Raw genomic sequence first — 26,771 nt, forward strand, 5'->3', positions numbered from 1 at the left:
ACAGAGCTCCACTTTTACTCAGACACCAGCAAGGTGGAGGTGAGGTACTGGTATAGGCTGGTATTATTAAAGATGAGCTAGTTGGACCTTTTTGGGTTGAAGATGGACTCAAGATCAACTCCCAAACCTACTGCCAGTTTTTAGAAGACACTTTCTTCAAGCAGTGGTACAGGAAAAAGTCTGCATCTTTCAAGAAGACTATGATATTTATGCAGGACAATTGCATGCATCAAAGTACTCCACTGCGTGGCTAGCCAGTAAAGGCCTTAAAGATGAAAGAATAATGGCATGGTCCCCTTCCTCACCTGACCTAAACCCTATTGAGAGCTTGTGGGCCCTTCTTAAATGGGCGATTTACGATGAAGGAAAACAGTACACCTCTCTGAACAATCTCTGGAAGGCTGTGGTTGCTGCTGCACAAATGGTTGATCATCAACAGTTCAAGAAACTGACAGACCAGGCTTAGGACTGTCATAGAAAAAGAGGGTCGCTATTTTGGTCACTGATTTTTTTTTTGTACATGTCAGAAATGTTCATTTGTAAATTGTGAGTTGTTTGTTTATTAGTCTCACTTTAACAGATGAAAACATTTTTGTTTTTCATTTAGTTGCATAATAATTGTGCACACTAATAGTTGACCAATAATTGTGCACACATAGATATTCTCCTAAAAAAGCAACTTTTACTTTCATAAATATTCAGGTTTGAGGTTTATTAACATTTTTGATTGACCGAGATCACTGTAGTTGTTCAATAATGAAACGAATCCTCAAAAATACAACTTGTTTAATAATTATGCACACAGTGTATAGTGAGTTAGTATTTGTTTTTTCTCTTCTGACTAGCAAGTATTGTTGCCCTGACTCGTATGCTCCTGTGCTCATTTGAGGATAGGTACAATCCAGTGACATTAAGGGCTCGATTTATCAAGCCCTTCTCCTCCCTGTGACTGCAGGTTCGCACAAGAGAACCTGCAGTCGGGATTTATCAAGCAGCGGTCAGCAGACCGCTGCTTCCCTCCTCAGTTCTCTTAGGTGGAGAATTTCAATCTCGGTGGACTCGTCTGACTGGGGAGTTTGACAGCTTATGCCGGCGCCTGAGTGGCTGTGTCTGCACCTGTCTGCCATAGATTGCTAAATCGAGCTCCATGCACCATAAAAATAATTTAAAAGTAAAAAAAAAAAGAATAAAGAAACTGGCACATTTTTGGTTGTTCAGTTTACGATGCAACAAATATTACAGTATCATCTTGATTTAATGCTTATGCATAATTCAGCTAGTCTACAACATGCGTGTCACTTATAGGTTGTAATTTATCTGTTGTTACCTAGAAAATGGCTATCAGTACTTTGTCATACAAGTTACATTTATGAAGTGTGGCTCCTTTTAAAGGGACATTAAACACTAAAACATGCTAGATAGAATTATACATTAAAATAAATTATTAGTCTGAGAATAACATGTAGATGTATTTTTTTAAGTTTCATTAGCTGTTTAAATAGTTGCCGTGTTGTAACTTAGATTACCTTCTCTGCTGTGGCCAGTTAGGAACAGTTTTATAAATAGGTCACTAGAGTGTGCAGCCAGTGGCTGTGTGGAATGGAACAGTGTTCTGCACTTCCTTTTCTAACAGGCACTGAAAAACTCACAATTTCAGTATGGTATTACAGGAAAGGGGAAAAAATAAAAAAGGAAAGTATATTGCAGAGGTTGTTTTATATATACAATTTATCATTTTATATTGCCTTCTCAGAGTGTTTACTGTCCCTTTAAGTAACTAAATATAATGCAAGTACAGCACACATTTAAAGATTTAAACAACAGAGATCAGTGGAGATGGCATCAGATTTCTCAATAGCCAGCTTGTATGTATGCGCACATTTACTAGATGATACTAGGGAAAGACAGCAATGAGGTTAATTGGATCTCTATAGAAAAGCGTCCATTCTGTTTTGAATTCATTCTAACTATTAAAGATTGTATAATTAATAAAACGGCAGGATCGTGCTTTGATGCTAATTGGCAAGACATTAAAACACAGTAATTCCCACAAGATGTTTTGAAATCTACTGATAACATTTCTTCTTCATTTAATTAAGTAAACAATGTTTGAAAGAGATTTTCTTGGAAATAATCTTTAACCTTCACCCATTTTTAGCCAACACAATTAAGAATAATTTCTATGTGCCCCAAGACAGACCCTGATGTCATGTGTAGGAAATCATATACTGCACTTATGCATAATAGTGTACATATAATGATGACCATCATATATGATGGGGCAATAGAGGTCTGTTCTAAAACAAATGCAGCAAAATCCATGATTTCTTTCAAATGCCTTATTTTTATAACTGGAAAAAGTTGTAGATATTTGTATTTACATAGAAAGTAGATATTTTTATTTCTAACCACTTTTCTCCTGTACAGTTTCTATAGAGTGTATTAGATTTCTGTAAATATTACTCGATCGTTCTTAATATTTTGTGTTTTACACATTTTCTGTTTCTGAAGTTTTGGAAATTCTATGAGAACAAACAGCTGTAATAACTATTTTATTTCTTTCTGCAGAAAGACCGCTTCTGTGTCTACGAAGAATATTGCAGTAATCACGAAAAAGCTCTAAGACTGCTCATAGAATTAAACAAAATTCCAAATGTCAGAGCCTTTCTTTTGGTGAGTGTCTTATTCATAGCTCTCATATGAAGTCAGCCTAGATTTATTGCATAGTTTTCCAGCTCCATTATTTTTCCATGTGTAACCTTTATTTCAGACAGTTTACAGCTTTTTTATTTTTTTTTTTATTTTTCAGTTTGAATTTTATAAACCAGAAGCTTTTAAGGTTGAAAATTAGATTTCACATTTTTTTGTAATAGTTGATTGAGTAGATGCACTTCTATATATCTTGCCACTATGTTTGGAGGAGCGTATGTACAATGTCACTGGTTCAAGTAACAGAATGCGTTAAATGTTACCTGATATGTTTGTAAACAGAGTATCTCAAAGGAGCATCAAGTGAGAAGTGGACTCCTTTAGATAACTGGACCACAAAGCTCTGAAGTTTGAAGTATTGGTGAAAATTTGTGATGCGTTGTGTTTTGCATTAAACGTGAATTGATTTAAACCCATTTCTATCAGCAACACACAGGCTCACCCCCCCCCCCTTTCCTTAGATGAATACATCTGCAATCCTTTTGAGGTTCCATCATGTTGTACCCAGCAAATGAGTATCTATGATGGTTAAATAATGTTATATGTGACATTACCATAATGCAGATGTGGCAGTTGACTATATTTACACATTTTTAGGTGGAGGGGAGCATAATCTTTATCAAGGGGAACTATCTGCTCAAAATCTTCCAAGCATGGTCCTCCATCTTTGTGGACATTAAAGGGACAGTAAACACCTTGTAATAACAAGGCATTTCTGTTTTGTTGTTATAGACTAATATATCAGTTAAGTTAAACGTGAATTGATTTAAACCCATTTCTATCAGCAACACACAGGCTCACCCCCCCCCCTTTCCTTAGATGAATACATCTGCAATCCTTTTGAGGTTCCATCATGTTGTACCCAGCAAATGAGTATCTATGATGGTTAAATAATGTTATATGTGACATTACCATAATGCAGATGTGGCAGTTGACTATATTTACACATTTTTAGGTGGAGGGGAGCATAATCTTTATCAAGGGGAACTATCTGCTCAAAATCTTCCAAGCATGGTCCTCCATCTTTGTGGACATTAAAGGGACAGTAAACACCTTGTAATAACAAGGCATTTCTGTTTTGTTGTTATAGACTAATATATCAGTTAAGTCTTAATGTTTTTAAAACAAATTACCAAAACCTTTTTACTGTAGTTATTTTTCAGTAGCCAAACTTCACCCACCTTATTTGGAGAAGCCAATGCAGCCTTGAGAAGTCAGCAGGTGCATTTCAAGTTCTGGGAATTAGAAACTGCCCAAAGTATATTGCAAAGTTGTTTCATTACCTGTAACTAAACATTTTATATACAAATCTCAAGGTGTTTACTATCCCTTTTAGTATGCAAACAGTGTTATTTCGTACAGCTATCAGTAGAGAATAAAACTAACCGTAGCCTCTTACATAAGAAAACCTGACTTTATTTTTCATATAGAATGTCCAGAATTGAAGCTCTATATCCCCAAAAGTGAATTATTTACAATATACAACGCATGATCCTAATTTGTTAAAGTTATACAGAAACAGTCAAACCATAATCAGATTTGTTCAATCACTATCCTAAATACACTACTGTATACATAGTCTAAATGCATTAAAATACAAAATAGAAAGTGCAAAACTGAAACATAATAAAACAAAGTACTTAAAGGGACACTCAAGTAAAAATTAAACTTTCATTATTCAGATAGAGCATGTACTCTTAAACAACTTTCCAATTTACTTCCATTAACAAAATGTGCACAGTCTTTTTATAAACTTTTTGAGTCACCATCTCCTACGTTGCATGTGCTAGATTTCACAGCATATACATATTTGCATTTGTGATTGGCTGATGGCCGTCACATGGTACATGTATTCATTTGTGATTGGCTGATGGTTGTCACATGGTACAGGGGGAGTGGAAATAGACATAACTTTTAAAATTGTCAGAAAAAAAAATCTACTACTCATTTGAAGTTCAGTCTAAATTCTTTTGCATTGTCTTGTTATCCTGCATTTTTTGTTTATGCAAATCTACTGTGTTGACTGGTCCTTTAAAACTAAAAGACTAAAGTAATATAAAATACAAAGCACAATGTGTAAAGGTTACACAACTCTCATGTCATGCTGTGCTATATTGCACTGGGCTTGTCTCCCCTTCACATCCAAAATGCAAGGAACATCCCTTAGAGAAATAAAGCAAAATCTGCCTTTCTAGAACCTTGCAGTGCAGTGCAGTAAAAAGCTTTAGATCATCGGGCCTTAAGCGTGAAAGAGAAGACTCATTTTTCATAAAAAGGTATCATGACCCTCTACATATTATATGGTTAACATAAACATGTTTTATTCACTATATATCACTATTCACAGAGCTATATCTCTGACATTATCAATCACATTATAGTTTATACTTATTTGTGCTTCCACTTCTCTATTAGTTTGTATTAGCTTTGTACAGGGAGTGCAGAATTATTAGGCAAGTTGTATTTTTGAGGATTAATTTTATTATTGAACAACAACCATGTTCTCAATGAACCCAAAAAACTCATTAATATCAAAGCTGAATAGTTTTGGAAGTAGTTTTTAGTTTGTTTTTAGTTATAGCTATTTTAGGGGGATATCTGTGTGTGCAGGTGACTATTACTGTGCATAATTATTAGGCAACTTAACAAAAAACAAATATATACCCATTTCAATTATTTATTTTTACCAGTGAAACCAATATAACATCTCAACATTCACAAATATACATTTCTGACATTCAAAAACAAAACAAAAACAAATCAGTGACCAATATAGCCACCTTTCTTTGCAAGGACACTCAAAAGCCTGCCATCCATGGATTCTGTCAGTGTTTTGATCTGTTCACCATCAACATTGCGTGCAGCAGCAACCACAGCCTCCCAGACACTGTTCAGAGAGGTGTACTGTTTTCCCTCCTTGTAAATCTCACATTTGATGATGGACCACAGGTTCTCAATGGGGTTCAGATCAGGTGAACAAGGAGGCCATGTCATTAGATTTTCTTCTTTTATACCCTTTCTTGACAGCCACGCTGTGGAGTACTTGGACGCGTGTGATGGAGCATTGTCCTGCATGAAAATCATGTTTTTCTTGAAGGATGCAGACTTCTTCCTGTACCACTGCTTGAAGAAGGTGTCTTCCAGAAACTGGCAGTAGGACTGGGAGTTGAGCTTGACTCCATCCTCAACCCGAAAAGGCCCCACAAGCTCATCTTTGATGATACCAGCCCAAACCAGTACTCCACCTCCACCTTGCTGGCGTCTGAGTCGGACTGGAGCTCTCTGCCCTTTACCAATCCAGCCACGGGCCCATCCATCTGGCCCATCAAGACTCACTCTCATTTCATCAGTCCATAAAACCTTAGAAAAATCAGTCTTGAGATATTTCTTGGCCCAGTCTTGACGTTTCAGCTTGTGTGTCTTGTTCAGTGGTGGTCATCTTTCAGCCTTTCTTACCTTGGCCATGTCTCTGAGTATTGCACACCTTGTGCTTTTGGGCACTCCAGTGATGTTGCAGCTCTGAAATATGGCCAAACTGGTGGCAAGTGGCATCTTGGCAGCTGCACGCTTGACTTTTCTCAGTTCATGGGCAGTTATTTTGCGCCTTGGTTTTTCCACACGCTTCTTGCGACCCTGTTGACTATTTTGAATGAAACGCTTGATTGTTCGATGATCACGCTTCAGAAGCTTTGCAATTTTAAGAGTGCTGCATCCCTCTGCAAGATATCTCACTATTTTTGACTTTTCTGAGCCTGTCAAGTCCTTCTTTTGACCCATTTTGCCAAAGGAAAGGAAGTTGCCTAATAATTATGCACACCTGATATAGGGTGTTGATGTCATTAGACCACACCCCTTCTCATTACAGAGATGCACATCACCTAATATGCTTAATTGGTTGTAGGCTTTTGAGCCTATACAGCTTGGAGTAAGACAACATGCATAAAGAGGATGATGTGGTCAAAATACTCATTTGCCTAATAATTCTGCACTCCCTGTATTGCGCTTCCTTTACCTATACATCTGGATTCTGCTTTGATCCTAGGGTACCTGAGGGGGACCTTTGGTTTAGGGAGCATACAATCACCCAGCGCAGGAAGTATAAATCCTAATCTCAGTCTGTTCAAGGAAACCTTTACTACCAAAAATAAATCAACACACACCTAAGATTAAACGTGACATAGAACAGAGACTTTGTACGTCAAATGACTGGTCATGACCCTCTAGATTCGGATGATTTTTTTTTATCTTGCTAGAAACTTACAATAAATGTAGAGAGTGTTGAATTGATAACTATATTCTATTATAATTATTGTGCTTGGAAATTGTATTTATTTTTGTTGCTGCCCTCTACCACAGAAACATTTATAGGGACATTGATGGTTGTATCTCTAACCACCTTAGTTTTGTTTTTTATTGTTATTCATTTTGCACCAATAATCTCTGCTATGCCTGAATGCTATTTTTCGAGCTTTATGTTTATTCACATTTGTGTAAACTGGAGACCATATTATCTCCACTGCACATGGTCATCATGGCAAGTCAACAACAATGTTGTGATTTACTGGCCAACCCTTAGACAGCTACTGGAAGATCATAGTATACTTTTTTGGACACATTGAACCTCTAGCTGATTGCCCTTATACTGTTTTGGTTTGAAATATAGATGTACAATTTTAACATTTCATAATAGTTTTGGGTTTTTAAGAAGTTCCTATTTCTCTATGTTATGCTGCTAGAGATGTCTAATATTCTCAGTGCATAATTCATTTCTCTGTGGACTTTTGCTTCAGTGACTCGGTTGACAGACTCCATATAACAACTTCATGTAGCTAGCAAGGCTTTTTGATTTTTGGGAACCCAGGGGATTTAATTGAAATAACATTTTCACCCCTCCATAATCTTAAAGGGCTGTTGAACTGGACTATTTTATATCTTACATGTATATTAACCCCTTGTCTGCAAGATGCAGGGCTTTATTCCATTGCATAGTAATGCACTACAGCATATCCTGTAATTCAAGGACTAAAGTCAATCAGAATATTTTAGTGGAAGAAAGAAAACACATCTCTTTGATGGATTCTGTAGACTTTTGGCTTCATATTTAATGCTTTGCATTTAAACTTAAAGGGACACTGAACCCAAATGGTTTCTTTCATGATTCAGATACAGCATGCAACTTTAAGAAACTTTCTAATTTACTCCTATTATCAAATTTTCTTCATTTTCTTGCTATCTTTATTTCAAAATCATGATTGTAAATCTAAGCAGCCAGCCTATTTTAAGTTCAGCACCATGGATAGCGCTTGCTTATTGGAGGCTGACATTTACCCACCAATAACAAGCATAACCCAGGTTCTCAACCAAAAATGGACCGACTCCTATGCATCACATTCCTGCTTTTTAAATAAAGATAGCAAGAGAACGAGAAATTTGCATTTAGTGCCCCTTTAAAAAAATAAACTATGATGACATTAAGTTACTTGACATTTGGTTCTAACTCTTAAAGGGACAGTATACACTCATTTTCATATAACTGCATGCAATAGACACTACTATAAAGAATAAGATGCACAGATACTGATATAAAAATCCAGTATAAAATGGTTTAAAAACGTACTTAGAAGCTTTCAGTTTAACTCTGTTGAAAATGCAGTTGGAAAGCCCACTGCAAGTGGGAAATAAGACACTCCCCCCTCCCCCTTCTTTTGCATATGAAAAGACCCTTTATACAAACAGGAGCAAGCTGGAGAAGGTAGCTGACGGTATTCAAATAAAACTTTGGGGCTTGGTTAGGAGTCTGAAAATCAGAGCAATGTTATTTAAAAATAAGCAAAACTATACAAAAATAAGCAAACTTTATGGGCTTTATAAATAGATCATCTACAAAACATTTACGCAAAGAAAAAATGAGTGTATAATGGCCCTTTAATAAGCTTAACCCAATAGTCAGGTGAAGTCTGTGTTTTCCATCAGAATGTATCACTAATGTAATTTCATGTGATAACTAACACCCCGACCCAAGCAGTGATTTTGGGGTGTGGCAAATGAGCAGTATTAGCCAAAACACATTCTGCTTGTTTACTATAGAGAATGAACGTCAATTGTTTCATTCTTATCAAAATCACATTTTAATACTTTGGAAGGCGATTAGATAAGGTCACATGACTGCTGTTAAGTTTGTATTTTGTGCAAGTAAATTAAAGACATGTGCATCTTGCTTACACTATAGAGAGGGTGTTTTAATGAGTAGAATTCTTAGTGTTGATTTTTTATTTAAACAGAATCTGAAGATTCTCGCAAATTGTGTAATAGATTTTTCTTTTTAAAATCTGTTGTGCCAATTTTTTTTTATTAAGGCTGATTGACCATAGTTTTTCAATGCAAAGCCCCTAGGACCAACAACAGAGCACCCTTTAAAGATAACAATGGCCACTGGCTATATGAATCACTTTGGGACTGATATTCAAAGGCTCGCCAGCATGGCGAGAAATCATGCAAAATCTTTGGGATTTTGTTTTAGATTTTGTTTTAGACCTTATATTGTAATGTAGGAGCCTCTTCTTCAAATCAAGAACCCTGCATAGTGAGATAAACATCTTTAAAATTAAATTTGCGTGGGGGCGGAGCCAACAGCCAAGCAGAATGGACGTGTTTTACTAGAGCTCCACAAACAAAACAACTAACATACTAGAATTCTACGATTGTTGGCAGAAACTGCAGTTGGGGGACTACTGTCTTATGACCCTTATAAGACTCCTGGACTCTCTGATGCCTTAAGTGTATATACTAAACCTGAGACGGAACTTTAATTTAGAGGCCTATAAAGCCGAGCTAGCAGAGGCAGTGATGGCCGCGTAACTTTGAGCAATCGATGAAGGCTGCTCTCAAGGATCGGGTCTGTCGTCTGTTTTCACGCATAATTTATTTAGGCTGAAGCTCCCATAGTGATTATGGAGGATTTCCACATGGCTCGGCTTATATTAGCCCTTAGCCCCAGAGGTACAGAGATCTCAGATGGTGATCTATGCACAGAAGAGCGGAAAGCGGACCTCAACACGCAACTGACCCATGTGCCGACGAGCACCGGTCAGTTCCTATTACCAACCGTAGTCTCTGGCCTTCCGGTCGATACCCAAGTTGCCAGGAGCTGCTGGTACATCACGCCCGCTGTTGCTCTGGTGGATGCGGCCGGTCCGATGGAGATAGGGGCGGGCTGTTTAGATATTGAAGTGGAGGCAGTCCCGGCGGTTCCTATATAGGTTACAGTGAGGAGTATAGCTGGCCCCCAGATCTGCTGTTTGGGACTGGAGTACTGGCTGGAGCAGCCTGTATCACTGCACTGCTCTGAAGATCCTATCTATGTAGGAGAGCCTTCAAGTAATGAAGTATCCACGGAGACAGATATACTGCATACAAGGGGACACCTTGGTCTCAATGGCTGGAAGGCCTTGGAGTCATGTACTGATTGGGGCTCTCGGTGGAGGTTTTCACGTGGTAGAACTCTCCTTGTGGCATCCTGTATATTAACAGATTCCTTCAATGTGTGTGGAGTGGGGTAAACATTGATTACATGGCATTGCTGACTATGGACATGTCATTTCCCTCAATTGTACTGATCTCAAAAGCCTATGACAAATACACTTGTGAAGATGTGTAGACTCCACGCCTGTAACCCTAATAACTATATTTTCATATTTCATTGTCTATATTAGCCTGGAAGTCCATGTCTAGGTTGCTAATCTTTATGTAACAGCATGTGTACATATTATTACAGTTCAGTTAATTATGACGGCCCTAGGGCCTGAGACATAGATTTGCAACGTGGTCCAATATCTGCTCCACTCTGGATTGTAGCTTACTCCAAGTTTAGTGCTACAGCCGCCTATGTTTTACCTTTGTGGAGCACTAATCAGAATTCTAATTCTTGCTTAACACCTATCATTTAGCTTTAAAACAATGCTCCCTCTTTTCCTCCCTCCCTCTTTTCCTCCCTCCCTCTTTCCTCCCTCCCTCTTTCCTCCCCTCCCTCTTTCCTCCCCTCCCTCTTTCCTCCCCTCCCTCTTCCCCCCCTCCCTCTTCTCCCCCCTCCCTCTTCTCCCCCTCCCTCTTCTCCCCCCTCCCTCCTTTTCCCCCTCCCTCTTCTCCCCCCCTCCCTCCTTTTTCCCCCTCCCTCCTTTTTCCCCCTCCCTCTTTTTCCCCCCCTTTTCCCCCCTCCCTCTTTTCTCCCCCTCCCTCTTTTCCCCCCCTTCCTCTTTTCCCCCCCTCCCTCTTTCCCCCTCCTCTTTCCCCCCTCCTTCTTTCCCCCCTCTCCCATTCCCTCTTTCCCTTTCCCCCTCCCCAACCTTTCCCTTCCATTTCCTTTTCCCCTTCTTTTTCCTCCTCCCTCTCCCTTCTCTCCCCTTCTTCCTTCTTTTAACCGTGTGGGAAGGGATAAATGACTTATCCTCCATACCCCTTTTGGCAGAGTTAGGTAGTCTCTGCCCTGTCCGCAGAGTCCTTCTCATATCCTGAGGCTACATAAGGGTGAAAAAAGGGCTCTCTGGATGCTATTATGAATAGATTTGTTAATATTGTTCTTATGTGTCTTATGTCTACAGACTGTTTGCTATCATAATTTTAATATTGATGTTAGCTTGTTCACGTGTCTGTTATCTGTGTTAGAACTGCTGATAGGATGTTCATAGTTCGAAGATTTAGAGCGATTAATATATGAGATTCCCATGTATCTTCTCTAGCTAGATTACTCACCTTTCTGAGTTTGCAACTTTAGATTCCTAGTCTTACTCGCCTTATGCCAGCTGTCCTGAGGTGAATAGCTATATTTTTTCTCATACTAATATATAAATTTATGTGAGAGGCAGTCACTACAGTTTTATTTCTCTGACACAGTGTTAAGAACTGGTGTACTTAATATTTTTATACTTAATTTTACCATCTCCTTCAAAATTAGTATTAGTTTTCCGGACAAGCCCGTGGTCCTAGCTGTCTTAGGAAGGAGGCTATATAGTGTGGGCCTTGATTGGGCCTATGCTACCCAAAAGCCCTCTGACTAGTACCTTTAATCTATTGAGATCCAAAAGAGGCCTCAGCTATCTTGAGGGAAAAGAGGGTGATTCTCAGTTTGCCCCCCAACTTTTATTCACCTAAGTCATAGGGCGATTTGGGAACATTACGTGAAAGTTATGATAAGAGAGCTATCAGCAAATAGCAGCAGCAAATATGTTCTGATGTATTTGTTTATGTACACAATATCTGTATTACTATATATTTGGTGCCCTGTGCTTGTTTTGGCAAACAGCTTTGTGTTTTGATATTTGTCATTCCCTCAATAAAAAAATAAATATTAAAAAAAAAATAAAAAAAAAATTAAATTTGCGTTTCAAATATTTTTTAGGGGCCTCTCTGTTTTGACGAGATGTCTTAGAACATCTCACTTGAGCGGTGAGCTTTTGTATATTAGGCCCTTTGTCATAAAGAAGAGCATGCAGAGACGTGTCACTACAATATCATACGTTTCACTTTGTAAAAATGGCTTATATACATATTAGTGTAAACATTTTCAAAACAAATTAACACCTTGTTGGCTGCAGCTATTTTTCAGTGATCAATATATTCACTATTTGCTGTAATGGGAGGAGCCAATCCAAAATTGGGGAGTTAAGGCTAGACAGTGGCCTAGATTTAAAAAAAAAACATCTGTGAAACGAATATCTGGCAGGGTAAAAACTATTTGCAACATTACCACTCAAAATTGTTCAATTTATAAAGTTTTGTACTCACCCCTCACCACAGCCACAAGTTGTGAGTCTCTCTCTATTTTAGTCAAGGAAGATGCATCTATCTTGTAATTATTCACTTCTTGGCACATAGAATTAGCTACACTGTAAGGAAACATGCATCATAAAAACTTCTGTAAAATATTACTGAAACAGCAAACAATGATAAAAAAATATGTAAATAAAACAGGCCAAGCTCACAAACACCTAGATTACCAGTTTTGCGTTTCGACTTTTAACGCTGAAAAAATGTCAATTTCAGCGTAAAAGCAGGAACGTACTATTGGGAGTCGTGGCGGTATAGCTATATCGCAAGAATTTTAGCCTGCAACGCAACGTCAATCCTGCACTCAAAAAAATGTTTTTGTGTGGGATTTCCATAGCGCCGGTATTACAGGTTGTACGGTGAGACTTAAAAGCTTGCATTACAGCCTATACCGACATGAGCCATACCGCTATCTGAGAGCAGTAGTTATGTATTTTGTGTAAGAAAAATGTTTCACAAAACTCTTAACTAAAATGTTACAAAGTACATTAACCCCCATAAACAACCTATTAACCCTTAAACCGCCGCCCTCCCGCATCGCAAACACTATCGGCCGACCACCCACATTACGGCTATTAGATAAACCTATTAACTCCTAATCTGCTGCCCACCCACATCGCCAACACTATTTAAATATTTGAACCCCTAAACCGCCGCTCCCTAACATCGCCACCACTAAATAAAGTTATTAACCCCTAAACCTCCGGCCTCCCATATCTCTGCTACTAAATAAACCTATTAACCCCTAAACAGCTGGCCCCCACATCGCAAAACACTAAATTAAACTATTAACCCCTAAACCTAACACCCCCCCTAACTTTAAATTAAAATTACAATATAACTCTATTTAAATAAATAAAATCTTACCTGTGAAATAAAAATAAACCTAACATTAAACTATAAATTAACCTAACCTTACTGTTGTAATAAATTAAAAAATACTACCAATTAAAAAAATCTAAATTACAAATTAAAAAACCTAACACTATGAAAAAAAAAATAAAAAAAATCTAAATTACAACTTAAAAAACACAGCAACAAATCCAACGAAAAAACACTAACAGCTAGATTTAGAGTTTTGTCTGTAACGACCCGCGTAGTTCACAGAATGGCTGCGTTAGGCTCCAAAAAAGGAGCGTAGAGCATAATTTACCGCCACTGCAACTCTCAATACCAGCGGTGCTTACGGACGCGGCCAGCTTCAAAAACGTGCTCGTGCACGATTCCCCCATAGGAAACAATGGGGCTGTTTGAGCTGAAAAAAAACCTAACACCTGCAAAAAAGCAGCGTTCAGCTCCTAACGCAGCCCCATTGTTTCCTATGGGGAAACACTTCCTAAGTCTGCACCTAACACCTAACATGAACCCCGAGTCTAAACACCCCTAACCTTACACTTATTAACCCCTAATCTGCCGCCCCCGCTATCGCTGACACCTGCATATTTTTTTTAACCCCTAATCTGCCACTCCGTACACCTCCGCAACCTACATTATACCTATGTACCCCTAATCTGCTGCCCCTAACACCGCCGACCCCTATATTATATTTATTAACCCCTAATCTGCCCCCCACAACGTCGCCGCCAGCTACCTACAATAATTAACCCCTAATCTGCCGACCGGACCTCACCGCTACTATAATAAATGTATTAACCCCTAAAGCTAACTCTAACCCGAACCCTAACACCGCCCTAAGTTAAATATAATTTAAATCTAACGAAATAAATTAACTCTTATATTAAATAAATTATTCCTATTTAAAGCTAAATACTTACCTGTAAAATAAACCCTAATATAGCTACAATATAAATAATAATTATATTGTAGCTATTTTAGGATTAATATTTATTTTACAGGCAACTTTGTATTTATTTTAACCAGGTACAATAGCTATTAAATAGTTCATAACTATTTAATAGCTACCTAGTTAAAATAATTACAAAATTACCTGTAAAATAAATCCTAACCTAAGTTACAATTAAACCTAACACTACACTATCAATAAATTAATTACATACAAATCCCTACAAATAAATACAATTAAATAAACTAACTAAAGTACAAAAAATAAAAAAGAACTGTTACAAAAAATAATAAAATAATTTACAAACATTATAAAAATATTACAACAATTTTAAGCTAATTACACCTACTCTAAGCCCCCTAATAAAATAACAAAGCCCCCCAAAATAAAAAATGCCCTACCCTATTCTAAAATTAAAATTGAAAAGCTCTTTTACCTTACCAGCCCTTAAAAGGGCCTTTTGCGGGGCATGCCCCAAAGAATTCTGCTCTTTTGCCTGTAAAAAAAAACATACAATACCCCCCCCCCAACATTACAACCCACCACCCACATACCCCTAATCTAACCCAAACCCCCTTTAAATAAACCTAACACTAAGCCCCTGAAGATCTCCCTACCTTGTCTTCACCACGCCGGGTATCACCGATCCGTCCAGGCTCCGAAATCTTCATCCAAGCCCAAACGGGGGCTGAAGATGTCCATGATCCGGTTGAAGTCTTGGCCCAAGCGGGGGCTGAAGATGTCCATGATCCGGCTGAAGTCTTGGCCCAAGCGGGGGCTGAAGAGGTCCATGATCCGGCTGAAGTCTTGATCCAAGCGGGAGCTGAATAGGTCCATGATCCGGCTGAAGTCTTCTATCAAGCGGCATCTTCAATCTTCTTTCTTCCGGATCCATCTTCATCCCGCCAACGCGGAACATCCATCCTGGCCGACGACTTCCCGACGAATGACGGTTCCTTTAAGGGACGTCATCCAAGATGGCGTCCCTCGAATTCCGATTGGCTGATAGGATTCTATCAGCCAATCGGAATTAAGGTAGGAAAATTCTGATTGGCTGATTCCATCAGCCAATCAGATTCAAGTTCAATCCGATTGGCTGATCCAATCAGCCAATCGGATTGAACTTGAATCTGATTGGCTGATTCCATCAGCCAATCAGAATTTTCCTACCTTAATTCCGATTGGCTGATAGAATCCTATCAGCCAATCGGAATTCGAGGGACGCCATCTTGGATGACGTCATTTAAACGAACCGTCATTCGGCGAGTAGGCGTCGGTAGAAGAGGATGGATCCAGAAGAAAGAAGATTGAAGATGCCGCTTGATAGAAGACTTCAGCCGGATGATGGATGTCTTCAGCCCTCGCTTGGATCAAGACTTCAGCCCGATGATGGGCTTCTTCAGCCGGATGATGGATGTCTTCAGCCCCTGCTTGGGCTTGGATGAAGATTTCGGAGCCTCCTCTGGACCGATCGGTGATACCTGGCGTGGTGAAGATAAGGTAGGATGATCTTCAGGGGCTTAGTGTTAGGTTTATTTAAGGGGGGTTTGGGTTAGATTAGGGGTATGTGGGTGGTGGGTTGTAATGTTGGGGGGGGTATTGTATGTTTTTTTTTCAGGCAAAAGAGCTGTTTTCTTTGGGGCATGCCCCGCAAAAGGCCATTTTAAGGGCTGGTAAGGTAAAAGAGCTTTTCTATTTGTATTTTAGAATAGGGTAGGGAATTTTTTTATTTTGGGGGGCTTTGTTATTTTATTAGGGGGCTTAGAGTAGGTGTAATTAGCTTAAAATTGTTGTAATATTTTTCTAATGTTTGTAAATTATTTTATTATTTTTTGTAACTTAGTTCTTTTTTTATTTCTTGTACTTTAGTTAGTTTATTTGTATTTATTTGTAGGTATTTTATGTAATTAATTTATTGATAGTGTAGTGTTAGGTTTAATTGTAACTTAGGTTAGGATTTATTTTACAGGTAATTTTGTAATTATTTTAACTAGGTAGCTATTAAATAGTTATTAACTATTTAATAGCTATTGTACCTGGTAAAAATAAATACAAAGTTGCCTGTAAAATAAATATTAATCCTAAAATAGCTACAATATAATTATAATTTATATTGTAGCTATATTAGGCTTTATTTTACAGGTAAGTATTTAGCTTTAATTAGGATTAATTTATTTAATAAGAGTTAATTTATTTCGTTAGATAAAAATTAGATAAACTAAATTATCAAAAATAAAAACAATTAGTGGCGGCGATGTCGGGAGTGGCAGATTAGGGGTTAATAACTTTATTATAGTGGTGGCGATGTCAGGGATGGCAAATTAGGGGTTAATAACTTTATTATAGTGGCGGTATTGTCAGGGGGGCGGTGGATTAGGGGTGTTTAGACTAGGGGTTTATGTTAGGGTGTTAGGTTTAAACATAACTTTTTTTCCCCATAGACAGTAATGGTGTTGCGTTACGGCGATCAACATTCCGCACTTCAGGTGTTAAGTTCTTTCTAACACTCTCTCCCCATTGATGTCTATGGTGGAAAGCATGCACGAGCACATGTTCTCAGCCCTTGGCTCTTCTGCTGTATGGAGCTTAACCCCACCATATCGCACGCACTATGAGGCTTTTCAGAAACTTGTAATGGCAGCTCTATGGGGGTGAAATAACGCAACTTTTATTGTGTTCGTTTCGCACCCTGTTAAGCGCAAAATTTGTAATCTAGGTGAAAGAGAAATCTGCCAGCTCTGAAATAGCAAGACAAAAACTTGAGACAAGATACATAGTATTTCTGAATTGTGCATACTGGACTTTGCTGTAGATCAGAAAAGCTGACCACACCTCTAGAACATCCTGGACCACTGACAGGCAGCCTGTGGATGCGCCTTTTAGTTCTATCCAGCGATACTGCGTTTCTGTAACAAAATCATTTATGTCAATATTTTACAAATACAAACATTTGCACAAACCGCTCTGCAAGTTATTTTCATTTGCTTATTTTATCATCTCTACTGGGGCCATTTAGGGACAGATATGTGGTTAGGCTTGCGAAGTCTTCTCAGAAGTGGGGTACCATAAATAAGGGAAGTATACTGCTTAAAGGGACAGTTAACCTAAAAAATGTTCCAACTTATTTAGATAATGTTTGCAACGATAAGTACTGCAAACATTATCCCAATGTGGATAGATATGTAGTGTGAAAGTAAAAATAGTTACTAGTTCATCTTCAACTGTTTTGAGATGGACGCCTGAGCCCTCCTACCCCCAAGCGTCATCCTGATTATGTACTCATCTCCACCATGAAACTACTAAATCCTGCGTGGTCCCGTGATTTGCGCATGCGTAATGCGCTGTTTATGCTGAAGGGTGATAATTCTGTAAGTAACTAAAAATGACAGCTCAGAGTCATAGTGGTTCTTGTATGCAGCATGCAGTTAATAAAGCAATAGTTTTCTAAAGCAGTTAAAATCATAGCTTGTTTATTTGAGCGGTCATTTTTAGTTTCTTACAGAATTATCCCAATTCTGCATAAACGGCGCATTGCGCATGGTGGAGATGAGTACATAATCAGGATGACGCTTGGGGGTAGGAGGGCTCAGGCGGCCATTTCAAAACAGCTGAAGATGAACTAGTAACTATTTTTACTTTCACACTACATATCTATCCACATTGGGATAATGTTTGCAGTACTAATCGTTGCAAACATTATCTAAATAAGTTGGAAGATCTTTTTAGGTTGACTGTCCCTTTAAATTTATTGCATTTCTAAGTTATTTAACTATGCATATTTAACCATTTTATATTACAATCTCACAATATGTCCTGCCCCTTTAAGAATATGTGGGGTTTATCCAAAGAATTATTAATTATTTCCATGAGTTTTGGGATGATATCCTGTGTAAGAGAATATGAGTAAATGTGTGATTTGCATTATGATATATCTGTAGTTTAAAAAAATAACTTTTCCAGAAATCCTCATGTACATTACACTTAAAAATCTTCTGTCATGTATGAAGAGCATCAAACATATACGTTTTCATGTTAAACTTTATATTGTTATTGAACTTCACAGGATATATGTGCAACGCTCATTCCTAGGCACAGACTTTCTGACTAGTAAAGGAAAAGGAATGACAGGTTAACGCAGGTGGTACAGAATGTGGGCATTCTGGGAGTATAAATTATTTTATATCAGAATGAAACTTAGACTTTTGAGATGGTATTTAGCTGTCTAGAGATGTCTGATTTGGGCCAGGCTTTCTATATAATCCGCTCGAAATCTAAATAGAAAAAGCAATTCTTTCATTTTATATTTAATATAATTTTGGTATTTGATTATTTTACGTAGTATTTTTATTTAAAATATGCTAGAATTAATTATTACTTACACTGTCCCTTTAATAATGTGTGTCACTGTGAATGTTTGTTTGTTTTGCTAACATTCTCCTCCTCTATATGTTTCCTTGCAGAGCTGCATGCTGCTCGGGGGCAGAAGGACAACTGACATTCCTCTAGAGGGTTATCTGCTCACTCCAATCCAGAGAATTTGTAAATATCCTCTGCTTCTCAAGGTACAAGTTAAATTCTTTTTAAAATATGAAGAGATCAGCACATTTGTTTTTTCTTCAGTCATTTGAGTATGTCATCTTTCCTAGTTATATTTAATGGTGGCACCTGGACATTAGTACACCTGGCTGGGTGTGTGGCTGCTTAAAAGCAAAGAGTTCACAGTGTATATGTATGCAAGTCTTTGATTGGCTGATGACTGTCACATGATACAGGGGGCAACAAACTGAAGTAAATTTTGAAATTTGTCTGAAAATAACCTGCTCATTTAAATTCAGAGTAAATGCTATTGTATTGTCTTTTTATTATGTACTTGTTGACTGTGTAATAATACTGTATTTAATGGTCATTTAAAGGGATATGAAACCCAATTTTTTTCTTTCATGATTTAGAAAGAGCATGCAATTTTAAACAACTTTCTAATTTACATCTATTATCTTATTTAATTCATTCTCTTGATATTCTTTGCTGAAAAGCATATCTAGATAGGTTCAGTAGCTGCTGATTGGTGGCTAAACATAGATGCCTCGTGTGATTGGCTCACCCATGTGCATTGCTATTTCTTCAACAAAGGATATCTAAAAAATGAAGCAAAGAAGATTATAGAAGTAAATGGGAATGCTGTTTAAAATTGTATTCTCCACCTGAATCATGAAAGACATTTTTTGGGTTTAGTGTCCCTTTAAGGGGAATTCACTAATATGCTTTATGTTAAGAAGAGACACAATATGATGCTCAGTAAAATAAGATGATGCTTTCTCTTTATGCAATTGAGTTTTTGAGATTCGGGCCCCTACATATAAAAGCCAACCAGCTATTACATTTGAAGTGGTCAGTGCAGAGTGTCCGATATTACTATGGATAGATGTAGAGATATATTTAAAGTTTTACTAGTGTTTAAAATGACAAACTATAAACTGCTTTGCATGAAAATGATAAATTAAATAACAATTTACACTAGTAAGGGAAAAAGTGGCTGCTTCAAATTGTTACTATTTAGATATGAAGAAAGAAAAGGGAACTCAATAGATACATGACCTATTGAGTCGTCAATTTACCGGCCCTTAACCAAATAATCATATTACAACACTTCACATATAAATAAAGACAAACACAACAATTCTTGGATAAAATCTGTCCACAGCCTGTTTATTAAATAACTCTTATATTTTAAATCATATTTATAAATAACAAAAATTAAAACATCTTGTTTCAATTCAATTAAACTTGATTTTTGTGCTAGCCCCAATTTTTTAACATAACCTCTTTCACCTTAACTTATTTAGACCAGGCCGTCTTAATTCCAGCTGGACAAGATACTAAGTCCGTTCCTTTTATGACCTTCTAACCAGCTCCAAGGGACCCCATGCCCAAGTAGCTAATTATCTAGCTCTCCCACCCCTTGGGGAGGCTACCAAAACCTTGTACTGTGCCATGGTCTGAAAATGATGATGATTAGCACACCCGCCAAAAACTGGGTGGACACCCCCACCCAGTCCCGCCACACCACACATCAGCAATTTCAGCCTCTCCTGATTTTCCAGAATGAAGAGCCGAAGCCCAATTACAATCAAGTGAAAACCATCTCCCATATGGAATTCACCACCCGGCATCCACAAAATCATCATGACGGACAAACGCCCCACCAATTCACCTTAAAAGGGAAGCCACCAATTTGTGAGTTTCACATCCACTATTATTTAAACAAGACTGACCCCAGGCTGCACGCCAGAAGAACACGGAAACATGTTGGACCACACAACCAACAAGTCAGTAAATAACGCCTTCAACCCCACCAATTCCTCAATATTCCATACCATCACCTTCTGATGCAAACCTCCCAAGTCATTGCCACCTACATGACAACAAGTATGTAGAGAGGATGGACGCACCTCACCTGCTCCACCCCGGACAGCAGAATTGTAAACCCAACAAAGGCCACGTATTCAGACCTACCTAAACAAAGCCTTTCTTTTCCAAAAACAAGCTGGAAGCCATCCTCTTTGCTCGCAGCTGTTCTCCTAACCCAGTGAATAAAAGAGTGGACCACCACCCAACATTAGTCGGATCTGGAAAAGAAAACCACACCGCAAAGATAAACTAAACAGTCAACTGAGGACGAACATAACAACCGAACCCGCTAGGATTCCACATACCAACACACCGAAAGGCATCATCCCTTCAACCCAAAGAAAGCCGTCTGAAAATTCACCACCTTGTAAGCAGAGGCACAGACCACCCACGGCACATCCCACAATTGCCTCAACAATGAAAAAGACAATGGGTGACAACCATCACCCTTATTCCCGTTCTTCTTCAGCCCATTAAAAGCTTCTGACAAATACAAAATCAATTGCCATGTCAACCACATTCAACTATTTTAAACAGAATGCCAAAGCAACCAAACTATTTTCCACTGCAGGAGGGAAAGCTGACAGAGCTTCCAAATCCCTAGCCACTCAAGCCACACCCTCTGTCATGCCGAGTCCCCCATCCCACACCCCAGTATCAATTACTCCCATTCATTCCACACTTTGGAATAGCCATTTAAAGAACTCAGAGCTAAGGAAGCCCTTAATATATCGGCAAGTCCTCCGTTTCCAGGACCCCACGTGAATCCGAGGCGCCCTTCCCCACCCTGACCAACATAGGAACCAGCTCTCAAAATTATCACCACTGCAATCAAGAAAGCGCGTTGGCAATAGAAATCTGTACCCCCAGTATGAGTTGTGCCCTTATTAACACATTCAACTTCATGCAAACTAGCTGATACAACCCCCATGTTAACCGAGGGGAATAACACAGACCCATCCTCAAACTCGAAAACACCACACAAATAAAAAAAAACAAATATTGAACAATTCAAAGGACACCAAGTTTTGTAACCGACCCATTCCCTTTCATACCTAAGGCCATCCCAAAAATGCACCACTCCTTTCCAAGAATAACCACCTGTAAGAAATGATGTTGCAAGCTAATCCCTGCATTGCCATGGAGAGCCTACATAAACTCTCCCCACCAGGATAATATGGCATAGAAAAGTCAACTAGTGTCTTTCAACCCATGTGACCCTTTTTAACTGAAAGAAAATCCTGGATTAAGTTAAGCAGCCCTCGACTTTGCAGCTCGGCAGACTACAATCCATGAATACTGAAAAAACTTCAGACCTCTGAGCTCGAGGGTCCGACAAATAAAAATCAACCAAATAATGGCCAACAGACCTAATTGTTCCTTGACCACTCACTCCAAAAGGTGCTAAAGCTCTTGAATAGAAAGCAAGAAAATGCCCACCACATGGGGAAGTACAGATCCATGAAGGAGCTGCCCCCAAAAACAGCAACCAAGGAACCAATGAGAAGCCAGTTGCCCGTAATAACAGGGAGGCTGCCTCGATGTCCACTTAAGACAGAAAAGCTCGCCTCCCAACCCACCGCATCAAGATGATTGCGGTTTAAAAAGACTCGCATTTCACTGGACCAGTCCAGCCGATATACTGTAATTAACAGAAATTCCTTCCGGAAATGACAAGAGGTGTATTATCCGGATTCTCCAGGCTCCCGCATGGGGACACATTCTTTGGGGAGAAATGAAGGGATAACAAAAAACCCACACGTAAAACCAAGAATAACCCAGCTGTCCAACAACCCCTGTCACTAGTGCAGCAACCTAACCAGGGCATTATCTGTCCACCCCAGATACAGCACCGCCCTATCTCCGGGCAAAACGTAGACACCTGTTGACATCCCTTTTCCGAAGCATTGTGCGAATGAGTGGGCACCTGCGCCACCATAGTACTCGTGCCAAAACACACAAGAGTTACCCCATTTACACTGCCCTTCAGTAAATGCAAAAGAGAAACACCTTCTGTTATTTTCCAGCAAAATGGCCGAAGCCAGTCCATCGGCAGCTGCCCGAAGGGGCTGGGAAGCTCTAAGAGGCGTCATCACCTTCAACCATAGACCCACGTCACAGTCGTCCCCTTTCATTTCAGGCTTGTCAGCAAGCCGTCGACGAAAATGCTCGTCATAGATCCACCAAGCCATACCCCCCCGTAGGTACATTGATTGGCCGCAAATTTTACATAGATAAAAACAAAGAGGCGCCCCTTGGGCTGATTTTTTTTATTTTATTTTTTGTTTTAAATTTTCATTTTTTACCATAACACCATTGCAGATAACGATAACTTGGAACCAAGTAGGAAAGGTACTAGGCACCTTCTGGTACCGCCCCATATCTGAGACCTCCAATAATTGTTCCTAGTGAAGCAGACAAACAAACTCCATATATTCCCTTCTACAACTCCCTTCCTTGGTCCCCTTGGTCAAATGCAAATCCCAAGGGCTCAATAAAACAGAATCAAGACCTGGAGCTTAGTAGAGCCCCACAAATTTCTCGAGCGACACCTACACAACCAATTGAACCTAACCGACTTGAGCTCCGGCCAACAGAGGGAGATCCCCACTTATATTTCCCCACCCATGGTAGAGTTTTTTGAACCTCCATTTGTGAGCTTAGCGGGGCAGCAAATGGCAACTGTGCCCCACTCCCGAACCTCAGGTTGAGGAGGAAAAGAAACTGCAGAGGCCTTCGCCCACTCAAAAAAGTCCCATAATCCCTCTAACAAATTTAAAGGGAGCCCTATCGCCGCCAAGCAAACCAACCTGCCTGACACCCAGACCCCTATCTAGGAGGGGCACAAGGCTTATCTCACCTGCTACCACTGTCAATCCCTGGGATCCTGTGTAGCTTACCAGTCCCGAGTTGATCCCACAGATTCTGACGCCCTTCCAGAAGAATGGAAACGGCCCAAAGGCACCACAACGTAGGACGTGAGGGCCTCGCCCAATACTGAACCATCTCCCAGGTACAGACGAATAGCCACCATCCGTAAATCTGCTAGGCGGAAGGAGTCTTCCTCCCCGCCATCATTAGGACACACCTCCACCTATTGTACGATTGAAGAAAACCTTAGAGCCCCACTCCACACCTGCTGTGAGAAAAATTATGTTAGCACCAGCATTAAGCCACAACATCAACAGGACCTCCCACAAACCCTAGTATCCTCCCCAGAAAAGACTGAGTACGGAGGCTGAATTACCCTACTTAAAGGGACATAAACAAATTGGGATAGAGACAAAATGAAATAATATAATATGTACTTGAATTACTTTACCTGCAAATCTATACTACAACGCCTCGCCATGAACCCTTTCTGTTTCTTTTCTGACTTGGGAGCTATAATTCCCCCCACACAGTACATTTTATGGCTGTAGCTAAAGCCACCTATACTTTGGTAAATTGCAGAAGTGAATAGGGATTATCTTCTGGGGCATGCCTAGAAGCTGTGAACTCAGTTGAAATACAATGCCTCTGTCTAAACACTGATATGGGGGGGGGGGGGGGTGGAGTTGGCTGCTCCAGACAGCACAGCTTTGTAACTAAATGTTCTTCATTTTGAAAATTACTTAAAAATACCTGCCATCAATTATTTTATTTTTTTTAAATTTTTTATTTTTGCAAACTGTTGTTACTTATTTAGCCCTTTTAGGATATGGACTGATCTCAACCTGTTTTATGGCACTTCAAATACAAACCAAACCATACCCTCAAAACAGGTGTAGGTTTCACTACATCTTCCCCATTCCCAGGAGCTTGTGAAAGATTCAATGTTCACTGGATCCATTACTAACACTAGAGGCACCCCTCCCCTTGGAGCCCTTACTAATACCACCCCTCTATGATAGCGAGAAGGCCAGGCTGCCTGAAGACCAAATGAGAGGCCTACCAGTTAATGCCACCCCCAGCAACTGTAGGGACAGAAATGGGCTCCTTCCCCATGTACCACAAGAAGCGATATACATCCTCAACCTATAAGGGGCCTATATCTGCCTCTGAAGCCCACAGCAGTAAAGCAACCCATACCCACATACCCTGTATTAGGCCAAGAGACTACGAATAATAAAAAACCTCCCCACCCTGCTTATCTGCTATTTCCCTAATGCTCCCAGTGCTAACAGGCTCCCAAAGAGCCATCTGTAGGAGCCACGTGGATGTCTATCGCCACTTTCCTGCGTTGACGTACCTCCCGCTGAGAATCTGATGCGGCCTCCGATGAGTAATCCAACGACTCCGGTTCCCTCCTTGCATAGCCGCTAGAGCTCCCTCTCCATTGGCATCCAGCTGCACTTAGCTCCGGGCTGTGTCTTCACGCGGCTGAGAGCACCGCGAGGGGCAGGACCTAAACCACTGAAGCAGCTTCCCTGCTATGAATAATCTCGTCCACGAACGTCCTGCCTAGCTGCTGTCTCCACCAGTCAGGGCCCCTCTCATGTGCCACAGACCTCGAATCTGATGAACTTCTTCTGCCAGGAGTAGAGGCCGGGATCTGTCTGTGAGCTACCAGACTTAAATTTAGGACGGTAAAAGCTTGGTGAGCTTAAAGATTCAATGCCCTAACACCTGATACTTCATGGCAAGAATATTTTTCTAATCTTGCCCAAACTCTGCCCTACATCTTAAGTACCCCTTTCTAAACCATGCCCCCTTATCCTCCCAATGGGGCCTTACTCCTCCCCATAGGTCAAGGGGCCCCTCCCACTAAGTTCCAACGCTTACGGGGCCATGCATTTTGTAATTTTGTAGTCAGCCTACAGAAAATCAATAGACATAACATAATGAGAACTATATAGGACCTTCATGGTAAATATTCCTATTGTGAGGTCACTTCCATTGATGTAGAGCTATCGTTAAGTTAGGAATTGCCATGTATTTGCCTGGGGACTGATTTTTAAGTGGCTTTGGCCATACAGACTTAATGGTGTTTATTCTCTGAATGAGGTAACTGGGGCTCACATGCAAACTGGAATCTGCTCATATAAATAAAACAAAGGAAATGAGTTTTCACTCAGTTTATGAACAAATTCCCTTTTTTTAATTCCTGTTTTTTTTACTAATATGTGATGGCTTTGCAGCTGTGTTTAGTAGACAAATATTTTAATTCACGGAGTACATTTTATTATTCCACTTGCAAATAACATTTATTTACCAGCTAAGAAATGTCTGCATGCAACTTAAATAACTAAAAGCTTAATTTGTGGTATTAGAATTGTAGTCTGCCCATGGTTAAACGGAGGTAAACTCATTTGTTTTGTTTGAAGAAGAATAAACAACATTTGCTTAACATTTTTATGTTTTTTATTGTCTTTTTTTATTACGCATCTGTCTATTATGCAATTCTGCTGTATTTAATGGTCTGTTAAAGGGACTGTAAATAATGACACCCCAAACACAATAATTATGTTATCCATTCTATGTGTATTATAAACATTATATTTTTCAGAGTCTAAGCACTACGGAAGCGATTACAAAGTATTTTATACAATCACCGTTTTTTTTCTCCTCTATCCGCCCATGCAGCCTGAGTAATTTTTTTCATAGACAGTGCTGTAGGGACGTTACGTCACACTTTAGATTTTATATGCCTATTTTATTATCCGGAGCGCGCATTTAAACTTACTCCATGCATGCGCATTACCACCATTCTGCTTCACAATATCAGCAACACAGAATCGCAATGCACGATGAAGCATTGCGATTCTGTGTATAGGGAAGAAGCCGGAATTGCAGTGCGCATGTGCACGTGAAGAGGGAACGTGCGCTATCAAAATAGGAGAAGACGGACGTTCGATTGGCTGTTTGGCTGCAGGGGCAATGACGGCAAGTATAGATAAAATAAATAAATTCATAGGCGGACAGAAAAAGCGAGTTTAGGTGACAATGAAATAAAGATTTTGAACACTTCCACTGCGCTTTTGCTCTGCATAACATGAATACTTAAAATCAGATAATATAAATTGCAATTTGTTACTCATTAATTTAC

The 26,771-nt window shown here is 39.4% G+C and overlaps 1 protein-coding gene across 1 annotated transcript in view; it reads left to right on the forward strand.

Moving 5' to 3' along the window:
* Positions 1-26,771, forward strand: part of PREX1 (phosphatidylinositol-3,4,5-trisphosphate dependent Rac exchange factor 1) — a 631,853-nt gene that overhangs the window by 191,464 nt on the left and 413,618 nt on the right. Inside the window, exons 4-5 of the mRNA XM_053690087.1 lie at positions 2,569-2,673; positions 18,796-18,897. Coding sequence (XP_053546062.1) covers positions 2,569-2,673; positions 18,796-18,897 — 207 coding nt within the window. The remainder of the gene's footprint in view (positions 1-2,568; positions 2,674-18,795; positions 18,898-26,771) is intronic.

This window comes from Bombina bombina, chromosome 1 (genome assembly GCF_027579735.1).
Source record: "Bombina bombina isolate aBomBom1 chromosome 1, aBomBom1.pri, whole genome shotgun sequence".
NCBI classification, from domain to species: domain Eukaryota; kingdom Metazoa; phylum Chordata; class Amphibia; order Anura; family Bombinatoridae; genus Bombina; species Bombina bombina.